Raw genomic sequence first — 17244 nt, 5'->3', positions numbered from 1 at the left:
CTATTGTAATTAGCATATCAACTTTGTCACTAATGCATTTCAATAGATGTAGCAAAGTAAAATTGATTATGAAAACAGTCTGGGTATCGTGGGAGTTGCATTTGTTTGTAATAAATTAGCAGCTTAAATCCCGTTTATAATGCAATGTTACATTGTTTCTAAAGTGAGAAATGGGTTTCGTACATCGTAACAATTGATTCCAAATATGTAAAAAATTGTGTTGATTTCTTATAAGCTGCTTACTTTCTCTTTATTTTCTGGGTGTGTAACTACAGAATTTGCCATATATTATAGTATTATTTAGCAGCAACTAACCCTTTGAAAAATGTGTCAGGATGTTCGGAATTCCGTGGTACCTGCCGGATTGTCTACACGGTATAAGAACGAAATACGATGGAAAGCCGAGTAAAAAGAGGAAAGGTGACGACGACTAATTATTATTATTGAAAGAAGAAAACGGCTGACGATCGAGCTTGAAATCGGTCGAAAATACTGACGCAGACAAGAAGCAAAGGGAGGTGAGGAGAGACGAAGAAGCCAGCTTGGTTTCGCTTCGACATCATCTTACATCGGCTCCATCGTCCAGCGTAATCGCGAATCAGCCTACCTGGAAGGGATATAAGGCTACGACTGCACGGCTTTGTATCGTCAGACGGTGGAGGAATATCGTTCGTAGTCGAGTTAAAAGGGAAAGAGAGGAACCTTGCCAACGTACGTGACGTTCGTTTGTTAGTCAGTGGTGTATAGCCGACAGACAAACTGACTAGTTCTAGTTAACTCGCAGTGGTCATCGAATGGTCAGTTAGCATCCTCCTGTTCGGATACATCTCGCTTATCGCTCGGCACCAACAACCCGATGCGATTGTTTCTTCCTTCCACATCCTTCGATTCGAGCAACAAGATCACGAATTTTCCCCCTGGTTCCATTCAAGAACCGGTATCCGTCCATCGAACAACGGAAGGAACAGTCGTTCGTAGAGGTGCATCGACAGCAATTGAGCGAAGGGTGAATTCAAACGCCGCCATTCCTTTGAACGGGACAACCTGTTAAAGAGGAACTTTCGCTGATTTTTCGACAATTTCTTCGGGATAAGGGTGAGTTTCATTTTAACTTTCGTTAATTTAGTAACTGATATGTTGAAAGATATCTCGATCTGTTAAAACACATACTAATTACAGTTTAAAAATTCATAATTTTACATCGTATGCTTAACGAAACTTTCAAACATAATTCTATTAACACGTTAAATACCACAGTAACAACAGACGTGTTTAATAAGACATACATTATATCGTATTACCATCGGTAAAATTGCAAAAGTCAAATTCCATGAAAACTTTTAATTACATTATTTAAAAGAAAAGAGTATGATAAAGTGAGAGCTTGTACTTGACTTGGTAAGAAGTTTTATCAGTGGCCAATCGTCTACTCGTTTCGAGACAAGCAGCTTTCGAAATTCGATGCATCGGCGTTGTGTACATTGCAAAATAGTAATTACATGCGAGCAAGAATACGAAATCACTTGGTGATACTTGCTCAATTGTCGTTGTGTTTAAATACTTGAACAGCGGGAAATAAAGATTCTGAATAATGAATCAAGTCTTGCTAAACGCATCTCGAATCATCGGATAATATTCTTCCAACAAAACGATCGAAGAAGAAATTCTTCAAATTTAGTAAGTAATAAAACAGCGATGCACAATTACAAATGATTTGTTTCGCGCGGCAACAGAAAATATTTTTGCATTTGCACAAAGAATTTGTATTCTTATCGCGTTGCACAATTGTTTTAATTCTTACAAATAAAATGGAACGACAGCGTTCGCTCGTTCAAATGTAACGTTGCTGAATCCGCAAAATTTTGCATAATATCGCACACGACTTTAACGAATGCTGATTTTAAATGATTCTTTCCTTGAATTATTGCTTGACGTTTGGGGAATCCGTCGTTTCTTTCACTTTTTTCTTCTCGATCGATCATCTTTTAATGATTCATCCTGAGCTTTTACATTTAACGGAAGACGATGTTATACATTTGATGTGTGAAAATTCGATTTATTGCCCCTGTATATTTTTTATTATTTCCAAATTTTCTAAACGTTCCTTTCGTGGATTAGTAAAACAACAAATTATAGTTATTGCAATCAAACAATTGCTGATTTTGTGCAAACGAATACGTGAATTACAGTACTTCCGATGCTTAATGAGCTGCTTACCGTGAAATTTATTTAGTGAAGTTTAATTAGTTCAACGCGTGCCACGTTTAACCAATTGCTCGCAGTGATTTCTATACATATAAATGGTAATTTACAAATAACAGATCATCTAAATCTTTTTATTGGAATTGAAGATGATATCGAAGCAAAAAGATACTATTACCATAAAATGCACTAATCTTGTAACAAAAAAAGTAAACGAAGATTTTTTAAACTGCCTATAAAAATTCCTTAACCGAAATGCATTAAAAGGATATATCTGAAATTTCGAAAGTGCTTTGATGAATTACGGTCGAAAACAAAAGAAATTTTCTCATTTCGTGATCGGTAAATGATATACCTGAAATTTTGAAAGTGCATGGATGAATTACGATGAAAAACAATATGTGATTTAATATTTTTTATGGGAAAGTTTACTCGTAAAAATGTAGTCGGTCCAGATGAAATTATTTGTTACGTTTGGTTCGGAAACTGGAATCCACAGCTACCAGGTACCAGTTCGTTCCAAAGTCTGTTTTTGCCGCTCGAATTGATTTCATTCACGGTTACGGTCGCGCCCTTCGTCCATAAAACCAAGGCAGAAAGCAAAACGCGATTAAACGGAAGAACGCAGCTTCTCGTTTCACTATTATGCCAACGAGGTGTAATTTGAAAACCTCTGCTGATCGAAACGTGAACATCATCTAACCAAGTTTTCGTTTTTTGTTTCTGATTATTCAATTATTCTGGAAGTTTTATCGATCAATTGCTAAGATCATCAGTGACATACAGTAGAATAAATAGTTAAACAAGTATTCTCATATATGATGAACTTTTTAAATGGTTCGATCATTTTCATAATTTGTGGATGGGTTTCACAACAAACATACCCGTTTATTTTGATGAAAAATCGATGTTGAAAATTTGATTAATATGCATTCGTTACGTGTAGACGCAAACAGACAGCGCTGTTATTTGTAGAGGCATTTTTTGCCGTTTTTAACATAATGAAATTAACGTTTTTCTGGCATGAGTGTGCAGGCTGTGAATATATTTTAAAGCGAAATCTATGATGTAGAACCACAGTCGATTAAATTGTGCGTGAGAAAGAAATCATTTTACTGCATATTTCCTATGTATTTTTTTTTCTACAAGAGATTACTATCCGCTTGCACCACTGGTTACATACTTACATAAATTAAACGGTGTTTCATTCAACCTTTCTACACTTGCAATTGGTACAGATATCTAAACTGCCAATATTCAAATTTAAAACATTCGAATCTAGCTTTAAATTTTGATCGATCATTTCATTCTTTGGATGTATCTCTATGAATAATTCATGGATTAAAGTATCAATAAACGTAGCGGTTTCGTTTGATTTACACAAACTTCCGATGAGCCGATTAATTATTCATTTGGACCTGGGTTTAAATTAGCTAACGCTGAGACTAAAATTTTTCGCGAATTATAAAGGTTCAAAAACATTTGAACTAGCGCATTTGATCCGGAGAAATATCACCAAATGGTTTCAGCTGCTTCTGGTTCTATAAATTATGACGGAAGTAGTTTCAAGGTGGAGTAGCATCAAAATGCTTAAATTATCTCAGCTGTTTGATCTTAAAATAAAAACCTTGCTCCTTTCTTCTTTCGTACACGTTTACCTACGTTTCTACTCTTTGCAATCACTGACATGCAGTGAACGGAAACGAAGTCCCATTAGACATCGAAGATGCTTCTTCGTCATTCATCATGGAGCGTTGTGTCAAATTACGAAATCTTCAAGATAATAAAAATTTCAGAGAAAGAAAAGTAATTGAACAACTGGAATTAAATTGTTTTCATTTGTAATTCAAATTCAATCGGGTTTCCGTTTTGCGTCATAAGCATCGATTGCATTCAGACAAACACCTATTATTTTGTTTTCATTGCAACCCGTTTGTTTGCAAAGCATTTTGTTGTCCAACCGGTTGTGATACATTTTCCTTCTATGCTCCTTCTTCAAGGATATCCATAGGATTAACCACCGACAGTATCTACATATGTGTATTGCTTTCGTAGACTTCGGCCACCTTGAACCCTGAAGAATCGGTCTTTTATCTTTGACAAATGGTTAACGGTTCACACAAACGTGTTTCAGTTTGTTCCTTGTTCCGAAATGACGTGTTTTGCTCAACAAGATCACTGATCTTTGAAATGTACATATATGGAGGATTATGTCATAAATTCTTCTCTGACGAAGACTTGAAATAATCTGGAAATTTAGTTTTTGCAGAAATTTTATAGACGACCCATTGAAAGTTTATCGTTTCAATGTTTAACTTTGGCTAGTTGGTCTGAAGCTTGGTAAAATTGCTCGCATAGGTGTGAAAAGTAATTAAAGTGGGTTTCAGTCCGCTAAAATTTCTGAATAATCTTCTTTTAGAACGTTCACTTACAAAAGCCATAAATTCCATTAAAGTGTTAATAGTTGGTGTTTTGCTCAGCTGAAATGATCAATTTTCGCCTTCGGCACTGCGATTCCAGGACTCTGAACAATGCGTTCTCTAATAGAACGGAGAATGGAGCTAGAAGATTGAAAATATTTTCGTTGCGACATCAAAATCATTGTAATTTGCAGGTGCAATGTAGCGGAGTTGGTGTTGCGATGAAATTTACGAGTCGCCTACTTTTACTCTACCTTTAACGATTCTGAGAAGTCGGGTTGCCGTTTGAAGGCGTTTTACGAACCGAAAAGACAGTGATCGATGTACAGGATTAGACCGGGTTAGGTATTTTAAGTGACATGTCATCTTCTGAAAATCACAATAGATATCGAATTCATCTTTTACCATAATAATACTTTGAAGCAAGTTTCTTTTTATAGTTGTTTTTCTATGTTAGAATAGTGCGATAATCATTTTTACATGAAAGATCATTGCATTCGACTTTTAATATTACGCAAGTGAAAAGATTATCAGCTGCGGAAGTGTTAATATTCATGAAGCCTTGGCTTAGTCGAAGGATATACTAATAAATTATCACGTATTGATGTTCAGATACAATACAAACACTCGGACATCTGTTGGAGAGGGCACTGTTCCGGGTTTCTATAGAGAGCCGCGGGGATTTTCGGGCGGGTTTTAAACATAAAAAAGTCGTCGAACCATAGGACAGGTAAAGCAAAGGGGCGCAGAAGAAACGGTCGAGCATTAACGATCTCGTTCACCTTGGTTCTTAGCTAGCGTTCCTCCTCGAGGTTTCTGGCCCCTTCCAGTCATTCTACCAGCTAAGAGTCACGATGTTTCCCTCATTCTCTTCTTCATCTTTCATTCCCTACAGTCTAAAGTACAGTTAGTGGAAACGATGTACAGTTACGAGAACAGTTTCCCTAACTATATTAACACTACATTTTCCACTTTTTTCTTCCTTTCTGACCACTTCGAAGAACTCTTTGTCTCTTGTAATGAATCAAGCAAAATGCTTCAACTAATTTGGTTTACGTTTCATTATAGAACGATTAACATATCTTCAATTACAAAGATGAGTTTTCTATTCTTGTCGATCTAATATGAATAACAATGCGCGTTGTAACGGTATTAACATATTAGGTGTTATAAATGGTATCTGCTTCCTACTCCACCTACGCATGTAATCTGGATTTACCGTTCGCAGAATTATTGTTTTTTCATAGATTTCATTGATGACTTCATCGAACTTCATTTTCTATCATAAATTAATTGCTGGATTTTAATCATCAGATCAGATTGATTCTTGATAAAGTTTCTGTTGCATTTTACGTTAAGGAATTAGAAATTCTCATAAGAAACTTTAACTTAAAGGGAATTGAACGATACAAAGCCTGCGGCACGATACTTCTGAAAAAGGAACAAGGCGATTAATAGTTCAAAAGCACTGCCGTAATCGACGAAATTGGTTTACGCAGGTGTACACGTGCTTCGATCCGGAAGAAATCAATCAGCTATAAATACATTGTAGCACCTAATTAATACCAACTAGGAAGCGTGTTTCTTGCCTCGATTACCGTCCTTCAAATTTACGCAACTCTTTCTGAAATAGTACCGTTGAACAAATCTATTTCATGAACGATCATTGATATCCACCAATATCTTCTGTTATAGTCCAGATGTTATAGCGCCTCCTACAAATAGAATACTGTCTTACTGTAAAACTTTCATTATTCTTGCGACAGAGCACAATTCTGTCCAGGTTAATTGCGCTTCGAACAATTAGAAAGTGATGCATTTTATCCCGTATCTTCATCACAGATCCAAGGGCACTTGGTTAATTTTCGCTGATTCATGTTAATGTTGATGGATTTCGTCAATGACGTTTTCAGACCAGGAGATTTTGATGATTCACCTTCCCACGCAAATTTCAGCGCGAATTTATAAACATTGTACTCGACTATAAAATGGAAAATCCAATTTTTTTGATAAATAGATAAATCGTATTTCATCTGTTGCAACTTGTTAAAAAATAATTGTATACATCCATATGATATATTTATCAGTTATTTCACCTTGTACTTCGCTACAAGTTTTTTTTGATGTTTACCCACTTAATCAATTTTCCCTAATGATATTCGTTTCATGAACAACTTTGATCTTCCGATCGAGGGAATTCCATGAATGCGATTAAGAAGTTGTCAGCAACATTGATTATAGACGTTTGTAGCAATTAGCAAGGATTAACTGTATATATTAAGCCTCTGTTTTCTTCTTTTCAGGTTCATCAGAAAAACACGAAGAACAATGTCGGGTATCGTGGATTGGTACAAAGACATCGTCTATAACAAACCTGGTAACGTGCATTTACATTCACCATTTATAATCTAGTAATCTCTTCGAATACACAGGGTGTTTATGCTCTTTTTACAGATCCACGGACGAGCGATTGGTTTTTGGTAACAGGGCCAGGTCCATTGTTCATGATCATTGTCACGTATGTCTACTTCAGCGTTTCAGCCGGACCGAGGTACATGAAAGACAAGAAGCCATACGAATTGAGAAATGTTATGATCTTATACAATTTCATACAAGTACTGCTCAGCATATATCTCGTTTACGAGGGGTTGATGGCTGGATGGGGAGGACAATACAGTTACCGCTGTCAGCCTGTCGATTATTCGAACAATCCAATGGCTCTTAGGGTAAGTTTACTCTAATTTAAAGAATAATCACATAATTATAGAAAAATGGTTTCCACTTTGCAGATAGCTCGAGGTGTACACTTGTATTACTTGTGCAAGTTGTTCGAGCTGCTGGATACGGTCTTCTTTGTTCTGCGGAAGAAACAACGTCAGATCTCGTTCCTGCACGTCTACCACCATTCCCTGATGCCATTCTGCGCTTGGATTGGAGTACGTTATTTGCCCGGGGGTCATGGTACTCTGCTCGGTGTCATCAACGCATTCATCCACGTCATCATGTATGCCTACTACATGCTCTCCTCGATGGGGCCACACATGAACAAATATCTTTGGTGGAAGAAGTACTTGACGACGTTACAATTGATCCAGTTTAGTATCATCTTCCTGCACAATCTGCAGGTGTTTTTCAATGGATGCAATTTCCCGAAACCGATCTCGTTTCTACTCTGTCTGAACGCGCTCATCTTCATTTACATGTTTAGCTCGTTCTATGTTGAAACCTATACTAAAAAGCGAGTGAATGCTACGAAAGAATGCACGAATGGTACGGTTAAGAACAAACCAGAATGAGAGTACGTCGGATACACGAATCATTGATCATCCTAGACTGTTCACGTTCATTTAGTCATTTAAAGTTCTTTAGAATGAATTTAATGAACGATTTGTTGAGTGTTTAACGGATGTGTTCGTTCTTCAAACATAAGAACTAGGCGATTTCTGGAAAACTGTACGGAATGAAAGGCAAGAAATGATCTTTTCTTAGGTAAAAGTTTACGCATCATTTTTGAAATTTCCGCCTTGTTCAAAGTATTGATAACGCAGAAATCGATCGATCGTTGAACAGAATTCTTCGATCGTTATCAACCTCGATCTCATAGAATAACTCTGTACGTCCAACTGAGTTGGTAAGGCAGATTACTGGACAGCATTTTACCATTCAGCCTATTACCAGTGCCCACAGGTACAGCTTCCACAGAGGCTCGGCGGGGTGTCTTTTGAAAATTTCCCCGACGTAAAAAAGAAGTCTGTATGTACAGGGCACAGTCGGTATGATAATCTTGCATGATTTAACTACAATACATGAAAAAACACAATTTCGATTCCCTTTGATTATATCTTATTAGAAATCAGTCAATCATTGAAATAATTGTTTCACAAACTTGTATTCACTTCATCCGCCTTAGTAAATAAATCATTTTAAAAAGCGAGTGAGTTATTTATTTAAATTACTTAATTTCCTTTCCAAATTATTTAAATAACTTAACTTGTTTTCTCATTTTGCCCACCCTTCCCAGTTATTCATTATTTTATTCCGCTTCATAGGCCTCGGGGGGACACCACCGTGGCCCTTATATCCATGTGTCCCTTACATCCGCGTACCTTTCATACTACTGTGTCCATAACATCCCTGCATCCCTTACATCTCTGCTTCCCTTAAATCTCTTCATCCCTTACATCTCTGCATTCCTCACATTCCTGCCTTTTTTATATCCCAACATCCCTTACATCCCTGCATCCCTTACATGTCTGTATCCTTTACATCCTTGTATCACTTATACTCCTGTACCTCCCTGAAATTGAGTTGAAATTTTTGCGACTATAAGACCTGCGATTTTATACAAATTTAGTTCCTATTTTCGCCACCAGAGGGCGCTGATTCGACATCGAAATTTCGCGCCCTCTGGCGGCGAAAAAAGGAACTAAATCATGCCAAAATTTCGGCCCTCTAGCGGCAAAAATGCGAACTAAATTTTCGATGTCGAATCAGCGCCCTCTGGTGGCGAAAAAAGGAACTAAATCGTGCCAAAATTTCGGCCCTCTAGCGGCAAAAATGCGAACTAAATTTTCGGTGTCGAATCAGCGCCCTCTGGTGGCGAAAAAAGGAACTAAATCGTGCCAAATTTTTGGCCCTCTAGCGGCAAAAATGTGAACTAAATTTTCGATGTTGAATCAGCGCCCTCTGGTGGCGAAAAAAGGAACTAAATCTTGCTCGGTTTCTGGCCCTCTGGCGGCAAAAATTTCAACTAAATTTTCGACGTCGAATCAGCGCCCTCTGGCGGTAGAAATTGGAACTAGATTTGACAAGAATTTTTGCTTAAATAAGCAAAACTTAAGTAAGGATTACGGAAACCAGCTGCAGGGATGTATATGATGTAGGAATATAAGTGATATATAAGGATGTAAGAGATGCGGGGATATGAGGGAGGGAAAGATGTAAGGGATGCAAGAATATAAAAAAAGGAGGAATGTGAGGGATGCAGTGATGCAAGAGATGTAGGAGTATAAAGGATGCAGGGCTGTAAGGAATGCAGGAATGTAAGGGAATCAGTGGCTGTAAATGTTTTTTTTTTTTAACGTGGGGAAATCTTGCATAAGACCCTCCACCGTCCCCTGGGGGAGAGCGGCGGGGGAGTGTCAGATTCCTACTGACTAAAACCCCACGGCGACCAACACTGGCGCTAAAGGAGGTCTTCGAGACCTGTTGTGTATTATCCCGGAGACCTCCACGCCTGGCATACATGTGCCTATGTCGGAGGAGGTCTATGGACCTCTCCCTGCTGCCTATCCTGTGGCCGACACCGGGGGCCGCACCCGGTATCAGCTTCTCCTCGGGCCGCGTGCAAATGCGCCCGATGCCAGCGGCCCTTGTTGAAAACTTAATCCCAACCTCTAGTAACCATTAAGAGCTTAAAGGTACATTAACCCCGAATGAATGTTTACACTTGTCTTTTATCATTTTTACATCGTTCATAAAAAAAGCGAAACTGTATCGACAACATTTATTAACAATAAGTATTTTCTTTTTAGAGATTTGTTTTTAGAAATATTTTTAGATAAATCATCATTGTTCTTCGATAAACTGGTATTTAAAAATTGAAAATAACTAACGCATATATTGAAGACCAACAACAAATTCATCGATTATTCACTGGTCGACGTCCTTTCATCGTTTAAGGGTCACGACTGTGGGACCTACGGGACCCGTGGGACCTCTCCATCCGCTTCAAGTTAAAATTATCATGCATCGATATTGACATTAGCGCCTACAGAAACGATATGCGAACGAAGACGCACATGTCAATGAAAATTCCTTGATAATTGAGAGATTACCAAGGTCGGGAAATCCTGAAAACTGATCGAAGTGACGTGAAAAGTTTTCAACCCTTCGATGTAGACCTCCTGTATTTTAATTTTACAGAAAATAGTTATATTTTATATGCCTGTGGAGAAACTTGATTTTTTCAGAGAATTATTATCCTAAGTGCAAATTTGACGAATGTTGAATCGATTTATAATGCACTCAGTTACACAAGGCCACGGCCGTCATAGATCTTTTGCACGTATTATTAGCAAGTAAAATTTATTACATACAATAAACTTCCACCAGTGACGCTTTAGCAAGCATTTTATTTTAATTTTCGCTGACATAAGATATGTGATAAAAGAAATCAACGTTTTCATTTGAAGAAAGGAAACCTAATTAAACAATTTTTGTGCGGAAGTTTGATCGTTTGGAAAATGATGTCGAGATTTTGTTCGCTCTCCGGAAATGACGTTCCTCGCATATACATATGTATACATTCCATTGTTACAGTATTATATCTGAAATAATAATTTTCATGTCAAAAGCTGATTATTAAGTAACAAGGTTGCTTCATTCTTTTAAAGATGACTAGACATTACAACGCAAAAATAGAATAGTCTATTTTTGAAAATTTTAAACGACGATATTGTATCGCAGTTCTTACGCAGTTCGATAAATAGCCGGATGAAAAGTTGAAATTGCTAATGAACACAAGTTTTTAAAGAAACGACGAATGAAAAGAATGAAACAATATAAAATTCATTAGCCTGACAACGCGATCGTTACTTTTCTTCACGGATTGCGCAGCAGATATTACTTGTTAATCCATTACACGGTCATTGACATTCTCTTCATTATATGCGTGATTTTATATTGAAACACCCAAATGAGTAGTGTTTATTTGTGTTTCATAAGAAACATAAATAGGTTGGCTGTGTACAGAAATCCGGTTCATTGATCGGCAATCACGGGTTTTAAATGGACAACTGATCAATTCAAAATCTAACGAAGACACTTTAAATGATGTTATGCTAATATCTGTTATTGCAGGTCTGTAGACGTTTATAGAAATTAGCTATCCCTGTGCTATAATCCATTTTCTATAAAATCCATTGAATAAGCAAGAAACGTTCGTATAGCTAGAAACGCAGGGATATAAGAGGATATGTTGCGAAGTAATTGCAAACTTGCATAGTTGGCCGGCACTTTTGCATATCCTATTCCGGATATCCCTCGCGATTGCAAAACAATTGTACACTGGATGATTGCGTTTGGATAAAGAAGAAAGAATCGAAAATTATTTGTTCGATATGCTAAGATTAATGAACGGGATATGAAAGGAAAAGCCAAAATGCTGAAAGCAATAATACGTCAGTTTATTAGCGGCACATTAATAATCGTATTTCATTAGTCGTTTATGATCATTCCTGTTTCCCAAATAACAGATTCCATTAGCTAAAAGCTAATTGAAAAACCATATTATTCGAATAATTTTAATTCTATGCATGAAGATAATTAGAGGCGACTTTATACCTGCAATCTTGTGGCAATAAAATTCCTGAAATACGCATCTACCAATGTAACTACATATGTTACGCGCATGCAAGTGACATCTTGATTTTTAATCTAAAAATGATAAAAAGTCACTTACGCGCGTCCTTGATACTATTTCCCATCGCAATTGCATAGTTTCGAGGATCACGATCGAACTCTACCAACGATCATTCAATGTTTTCTAGCGATTGACGCGAACAGTGACGCACATTCCACTTCCCTTTGGACAATGAACTTTTGACCAGACCCCCTGTACAGACGTATCAAAATTATGTTTAATCACTATTAGCATATCAAATTATACCCTTCTACCGTCGTCTGTATCTGACCATTTCGGACGACGCGACGCGACGAGTAGGGTTCTAGTCCCCCTCTCGTTTAAAGTCGCATTTAATTATTTCAAGATGCTAGAGGTCAAAGACGTTAGACAACGTTGTATCGATCGATCGCGTTAATTAAAATACAGTGACGCCGCAATTGGTAAGTTTTTGACGGGGGAAACGGATTCTATTAGTCTCCCTTGTTACTCCTTTAAGGTTGGATCGGGCACAAGCCTGCGGAGCTGGTCGATCGATCGAAATCGATCGCACCTGAAGAGCAGGACAAAACTAAACGGTGCAACAATTTCTTCATCTTCTTTTCTTTTTCATATTTTATTTATTTCTTCGCGTTCATCTTTGAGTACATTGTTCGTAAGAAGCAAAGCTCGACCGAATAAGAAACGAATGTTATACGTATACTGAGAAGTTTTTCGAAAACGGAACGTAAAAAATTATAACCGAGGTAGACTGACGACTGGTGTTTTCACTCGAAGAAGAGAAGAGATTTAACAGAAGATTGGAATTGCAATCGTATGACGATTCATAGTGATCTATCAATCGAGGAAATATGGGTACATTGATACGACGTATCTATCACGGCTACCGCTACATCAACGAGGAGTTAGCAGGTATTCAAGCTTAAGTTAACGTAACAGAGTTAACGCGGTAATTGTTAATATTTCTGTCGTTTGAAAAGATCCTAGAACACAGGATTACTTTCTCATCGGATCACCATGGGCCTGCATAGGTATAGTAGGATTTTACCTATACTTCGTGCACGATTTGGGCCCTAATTTGATGGCGAAGAGGAAACCCTTCAATTTAGACAGAATCGTGCAGATATACAATGCAATACAGATAGTATCATGTACATACGTATTCTATAAGGTAAGTCAATAATAGCTTTACTTATTAAATCCATCAGGGTATAATTAAAGAAAATGTGAAATTTTAGGCGTTGAAATTGGCCTGGTTGTTCCATTATAAATTCGCCTGTGAACCGGTTGATTATTCTTACAGTCCAAGGGCACTTGAGGTAAATAAACAAATTATCACCGCTTCCTTTTTTTAACTCTTTTCCTGCTGCTTTTGTCATTAATATTGATTATCAATAAGGTATTCATACGTCGTTCATAGCGAAGGACTTGGAACGTTCGCTATCGGCAATATAGGGTGCTTAAAAAGAAAGTATTCCTTGCCTTGAGGTAAATCTAATTTACCTAATCATCTACAGATAAGCAGGACTGTGTGGTTGTACTTTATGGTGAAGCTGTTTGACCTGTTGGATACCGTTTTCTTCGTTCTTCGAAAGAAACAGAATCAAGTGTCGTTTCTTCACGTCTATCATCACGCGGGGATGGCTATAGGTACCTGGGCAGCAACTAAATTTTTGGCTGGAGGTCACATTACCTTCTTGGGTAAGCAAACTTCGAATTTCCAACGCACATCTTAAAAACAATCCATCGTATCTGTAACAAAACGTTCTTTTCTTCAGGTACGATCAATAGCTTTGTTCACATAGTGATGTACACGCACTACTTGGTGACCTCGTTACGATTAAGCAAACCATGGTGGAAGAAATATATAACACAAATACAACTCACCCAATTCTGCTTGATCCTGCTGCATTTTGTGTTGCTAGCCTGGTCCGAGGATTGCGGTTTCCCAAAATGGACAGCTGCGGTGATGATCCCCCAGAACGTCTTCATGATCGTGTTGTTCGCAGACTTCTACTACAAGGCGTACATAAGAAAGCCAAAAGTCGCTACGAACGGTGTCACGTCAGAAATATCAAACGGAAAATTGAAGAACCAGTAAAAATGTTAAATTGGCGTTACACGTCTTCGATCCTGGCTCGTTCCGATTTCATTCCGTTTCCGTTTCCGTTTCCGTTTCCATTTCCGTTTCCGTTTCCACGAATTTCTTTTCGTAAGAAGAAACGGCTCAACTTCATCGATAGAATCGACACAAGGGTGTTTCATCGCTACTTCTCTAATTGGCACGAGCATGGCTCTATGTCTTGCCACTTAGAGACGCAGTTGCCTTTTTAAAATAATTTCACGATGTTATCTGTCCCTGATCATGACGATATGTCAACTAATAATCTTACCACTTACTTTGTATTTATATTCATTCATTATTGTAGATCGCGATGCAAATAGAGATAGCTACACACGCTAATACCTTCTCTGTTTCAAAGATAATGTTTGTACTGAAAACAAGTTCCTTTTCGTCCGGAAGCGAATTCAATAAATGTTTTGATGATGATCATTAGTCACTTGTACATTTGGGATCAATAAATTTTATTTTAACACCTAACTGAAGTTACTGAACAGTATTCACGAAACCGCCAAAGGATTGCGAATATACCTGTCAAACATACATATATCTTTCATTTATTTTCCGAATTTATTTAATTAATTTTATTTATTTTCTTAGCTTATTAAATAAACTCATAAGGGAGAAGCAATCTATGATTAAAATAATGATTAAAATAATTATTTGGCACACTTGTATTTTAAAAATTCGATTGTAGCGCCATCTATACAAAACGTCTCAAACTACTCGACGACTTACCGATCGATCCTCCAACAGTCGGTAAGTTAAGTAAATAACAGTTGTACCGACGAGAGACTGGTATCTTAATTAAAACTTTAAATCGACTATATCGAGATGTATTTGAGATCGTAGAATCATTTAGCAGCCTCGAAAATACCAAAAAGTTCCTTATTTTGCCAAAAAACAAAATTTTTAATTTTGTTAGTTCCACCTTTTCACCGCTAGATGGACGCCAATTTTTTGGTCCATAAAATGCCCACCCGCGATTCAGCGCACGCTCTAATTAGACAATGTTTTTCGTTAATAATTCAAAAACGAAGCCTTAACCAACAATTTGGCAAAGGGAAGTTGTTCAAAATCACTTCAGCAATCATCTCTCCAGTGGATTCGATCTAATTCTGAGACGTCTCAAACGTTTACTTTTGCGAAACTCATGTTGTTGCGCAGTGAACGGAAACTTTGATTTTTAATAAAAGAAACAATTTATTTATAGACTGAACCACGCATTACTTATGCTTTATGCGTAACAGTTACATTAGAAAGTATTGACTGGTCCAGAAGTTCCGTTACTACTTGAAACATTTTTCAACGTTATATCAAATATGACCAACAACTGAAACGCCTGCGATACAAAAGGACTTTGTGGAGGGTAGACGAATTCTGCGATATTTTAGAAAAATATGTAAAATCTGTCAATGAAATCTTCAGCATCTTAAAATAAATATTTTAAAAGAACAACCTTCGTGTTCCATATCCTTGATCCGAGCAAAGTTCACAGTCGAATACTTTGAAAGACAATTAAAAATTATCTTAAGTAAATTCACCTCGTCTACGGTGATTTTTTATTTGATTTTATTAGCAGCATAGCAAAGAATCTCGGCCGAGAAATAGCGACTTGTAACAAAAACTCGGTCCGTTTTGACCTGATTTCGTAGACTTCTTACTGGATTCTCGAATTGTCCCCATAACTTGTTTCATTAGTTACTAATTAGGCGACACGAATGCGAACTGTACAAGAAAATTCAGTGATTATGGTACAGGTTGTAAATTATGAAACTCACGTGGAATAGAACGGGACTTGCAATGGGGTCTGTTGTAACTGTCATCGCCGACAATGGCGAAGAAATATTGTGGATCATGATTTACGACGCTTCGTCGAGTAGCTAGCTGCTCTTTTGTTAACTTAAAAATTACTTTCAACTAGACAGTTTCTGATAGTTAAACACGAATACAGTTAAGAAAGCATCGTTTGTTCTACTTGCCAGTTTACCCCATGAATAACGTTGCTTCTTCTACATCAGATATACAGTGAGGAGCAGGAGAATCAATAATATTCCATATTATATTAATACTCGAACATTTGCATATGACGATTTAATACTTCTACTGTAATGATCGAAGCAATTTTTTGTTTTCGTTATAGAGAAATTATCATAGTTCATAGAAGGTATGGTCGAAACAAAGTTATCGAAACCATGTAGATTTAATCTGAACAATGCATGAAAGTGAAAGATTCGAGATTCGAACCCTTAAACTTTAGATCATGGCTCGAACTTTGAAAGTACGAATAATAAAACTTACTTTAACATCGTTCTTGCTAGCCACCATTTTCTGACATTTATCTCGTCCTTGAATCTCGTTGTTTATATTACCATAATTGATAATATTGATGTATAAAAACACAGTATTAATTAGGTATTTTACATAAATAGTTAGTTTTTATAGTAATTCTAAACCGTGAAAAAAGTTAATAATGTAAATAATTTCACGTATACGTTACACTTGAACAGTATTTTTTCTCCAATGCACCATGTTGCACTTAATCGTCAATTATAAGGATATTCGAACCTGCTGCCTTTGATTTCCAATAAAATCATCGTTTCGACGCGCCAAAAGAATTACAAAGAACGTTTTCCCACAATATTATCGCATATTTGCGAAATCCATGAACGTTTTATTTGCCCGGAAAAAAGAAACGATTAGCGAGGACGAGCAAGTGAATTCCAGCAAGAGAACATTGTGTGACCTACGTTAAACAACGTCACTAGTCGCGACAGAAATCTGTTAATTTCAGGATTATTACCAAAATTAAATATTTTCTTCTTTCGATCAAATAGCAGAAAATGTTCACGTTAACGTAGATTTAAAGATTTCATTTTAAAGTCAAATTTATACTTACGCAATTAATAGGTACTTTACTTGGTGCTGTTTAAAATGTAATAGCATTTAAATTCACGTAATTAGTGTTTACGTAATAGTTTTTATTTACAACGGAAAAGTTCAGAAAAATTCTTCTCTATTTCTAAGGTAACAGAATTTTCCCATTAATATTTTCAAGGGTATTCATACCTTTATCACCTTTTTTACATTAGTTGAAA

At 36.9% G+C, this 17244-nt stretch overlaps 2 protein-coding genes and 1 long non-coding RNA gene across 3 annotated transcripts; 2 read left to right on the top strand and 1 right to left on the bottom strand.

The window, feature by feature from the left end:
* Positions 1 to 381: 381 nt before the first annotated feature.
* Positions 382 to 8556, top strand: LOC114878690 (elongation of very long chain fatty acids protein-like). Its single transcript, XM_029192784.2, has 4 exons — positions 382 to 1095; positions 6926 to 6999; positions 7077 to 7348; positions 7412 to 8556. The coding sequence occupies exons 2-4, from the start codon at positions 6951 to 6953 to the stop codon at positions 7916 to 7918; spliced, it is 828 nt and encodes a 275-aa protein (XP_029048617.1). The 5' UTR covers positions 382 to 1095; positions 6926 to 6950; the 3' UTR covers positions 7919 to 8556.
* A 2180-nt stretch (positions 8557 to 10736) lies between these two features.
* On the bottom strand, positions 10737 to 12223 carry LOC114878691. Its single transcript, XR_003789780.2, has 2 exons — positions 12085 to 12223; positions 10737 to 10951 (listed from the first exon to the last, which is right to left on the bottom strand). It is a non-coding gene; the product is annotated as an uncharacterized LOC114878691 (long non-coding RNA).
* Positions 12224 to 12491: 268 nt separating this feature from the next.
* Positions 12492 to 14626, top strand: LOC114878686 (elongation of very long chain fatty acids protein-like). The gene is made up of 5 exons (XM_029192776.2): positions 12492 to 12936; positions 13005 to 13195; positions 13263 to 13343; positions 13542 to 13725; positions 13803 to 14626. The coding sequence occupies exons 1-5, from the start codon at positions 12876 to 12878 to the stop codon at positions 14123 to 14125; spliced, it is 840 nt and encodes a 279-aa protein (XP_029048609.1). The 5' UTR covers positions 12492 to 12875; the 3' UTR covers positions 14126 to 14626.
* The last annotated feature ends 2618 nt before the right edge of the window (positions 14627 to 17244 follow it).

Source organism: Osmia bicornis, chromosome 2, assembly GCF_907164935.1.
Source record: "Osmia bicornis bicornis chromosome 2, iOsmBic2.1, whole genome shotgun sequence".
NCBI lineage: Eukaryota > Metazoa > Arthropoda > Insecta > Hymenoptera > Megachilidae > Osmia > Osmia bicornis.
This window is presented reverse-complemented; position numbering and strand designations above follow the sequence as displayed.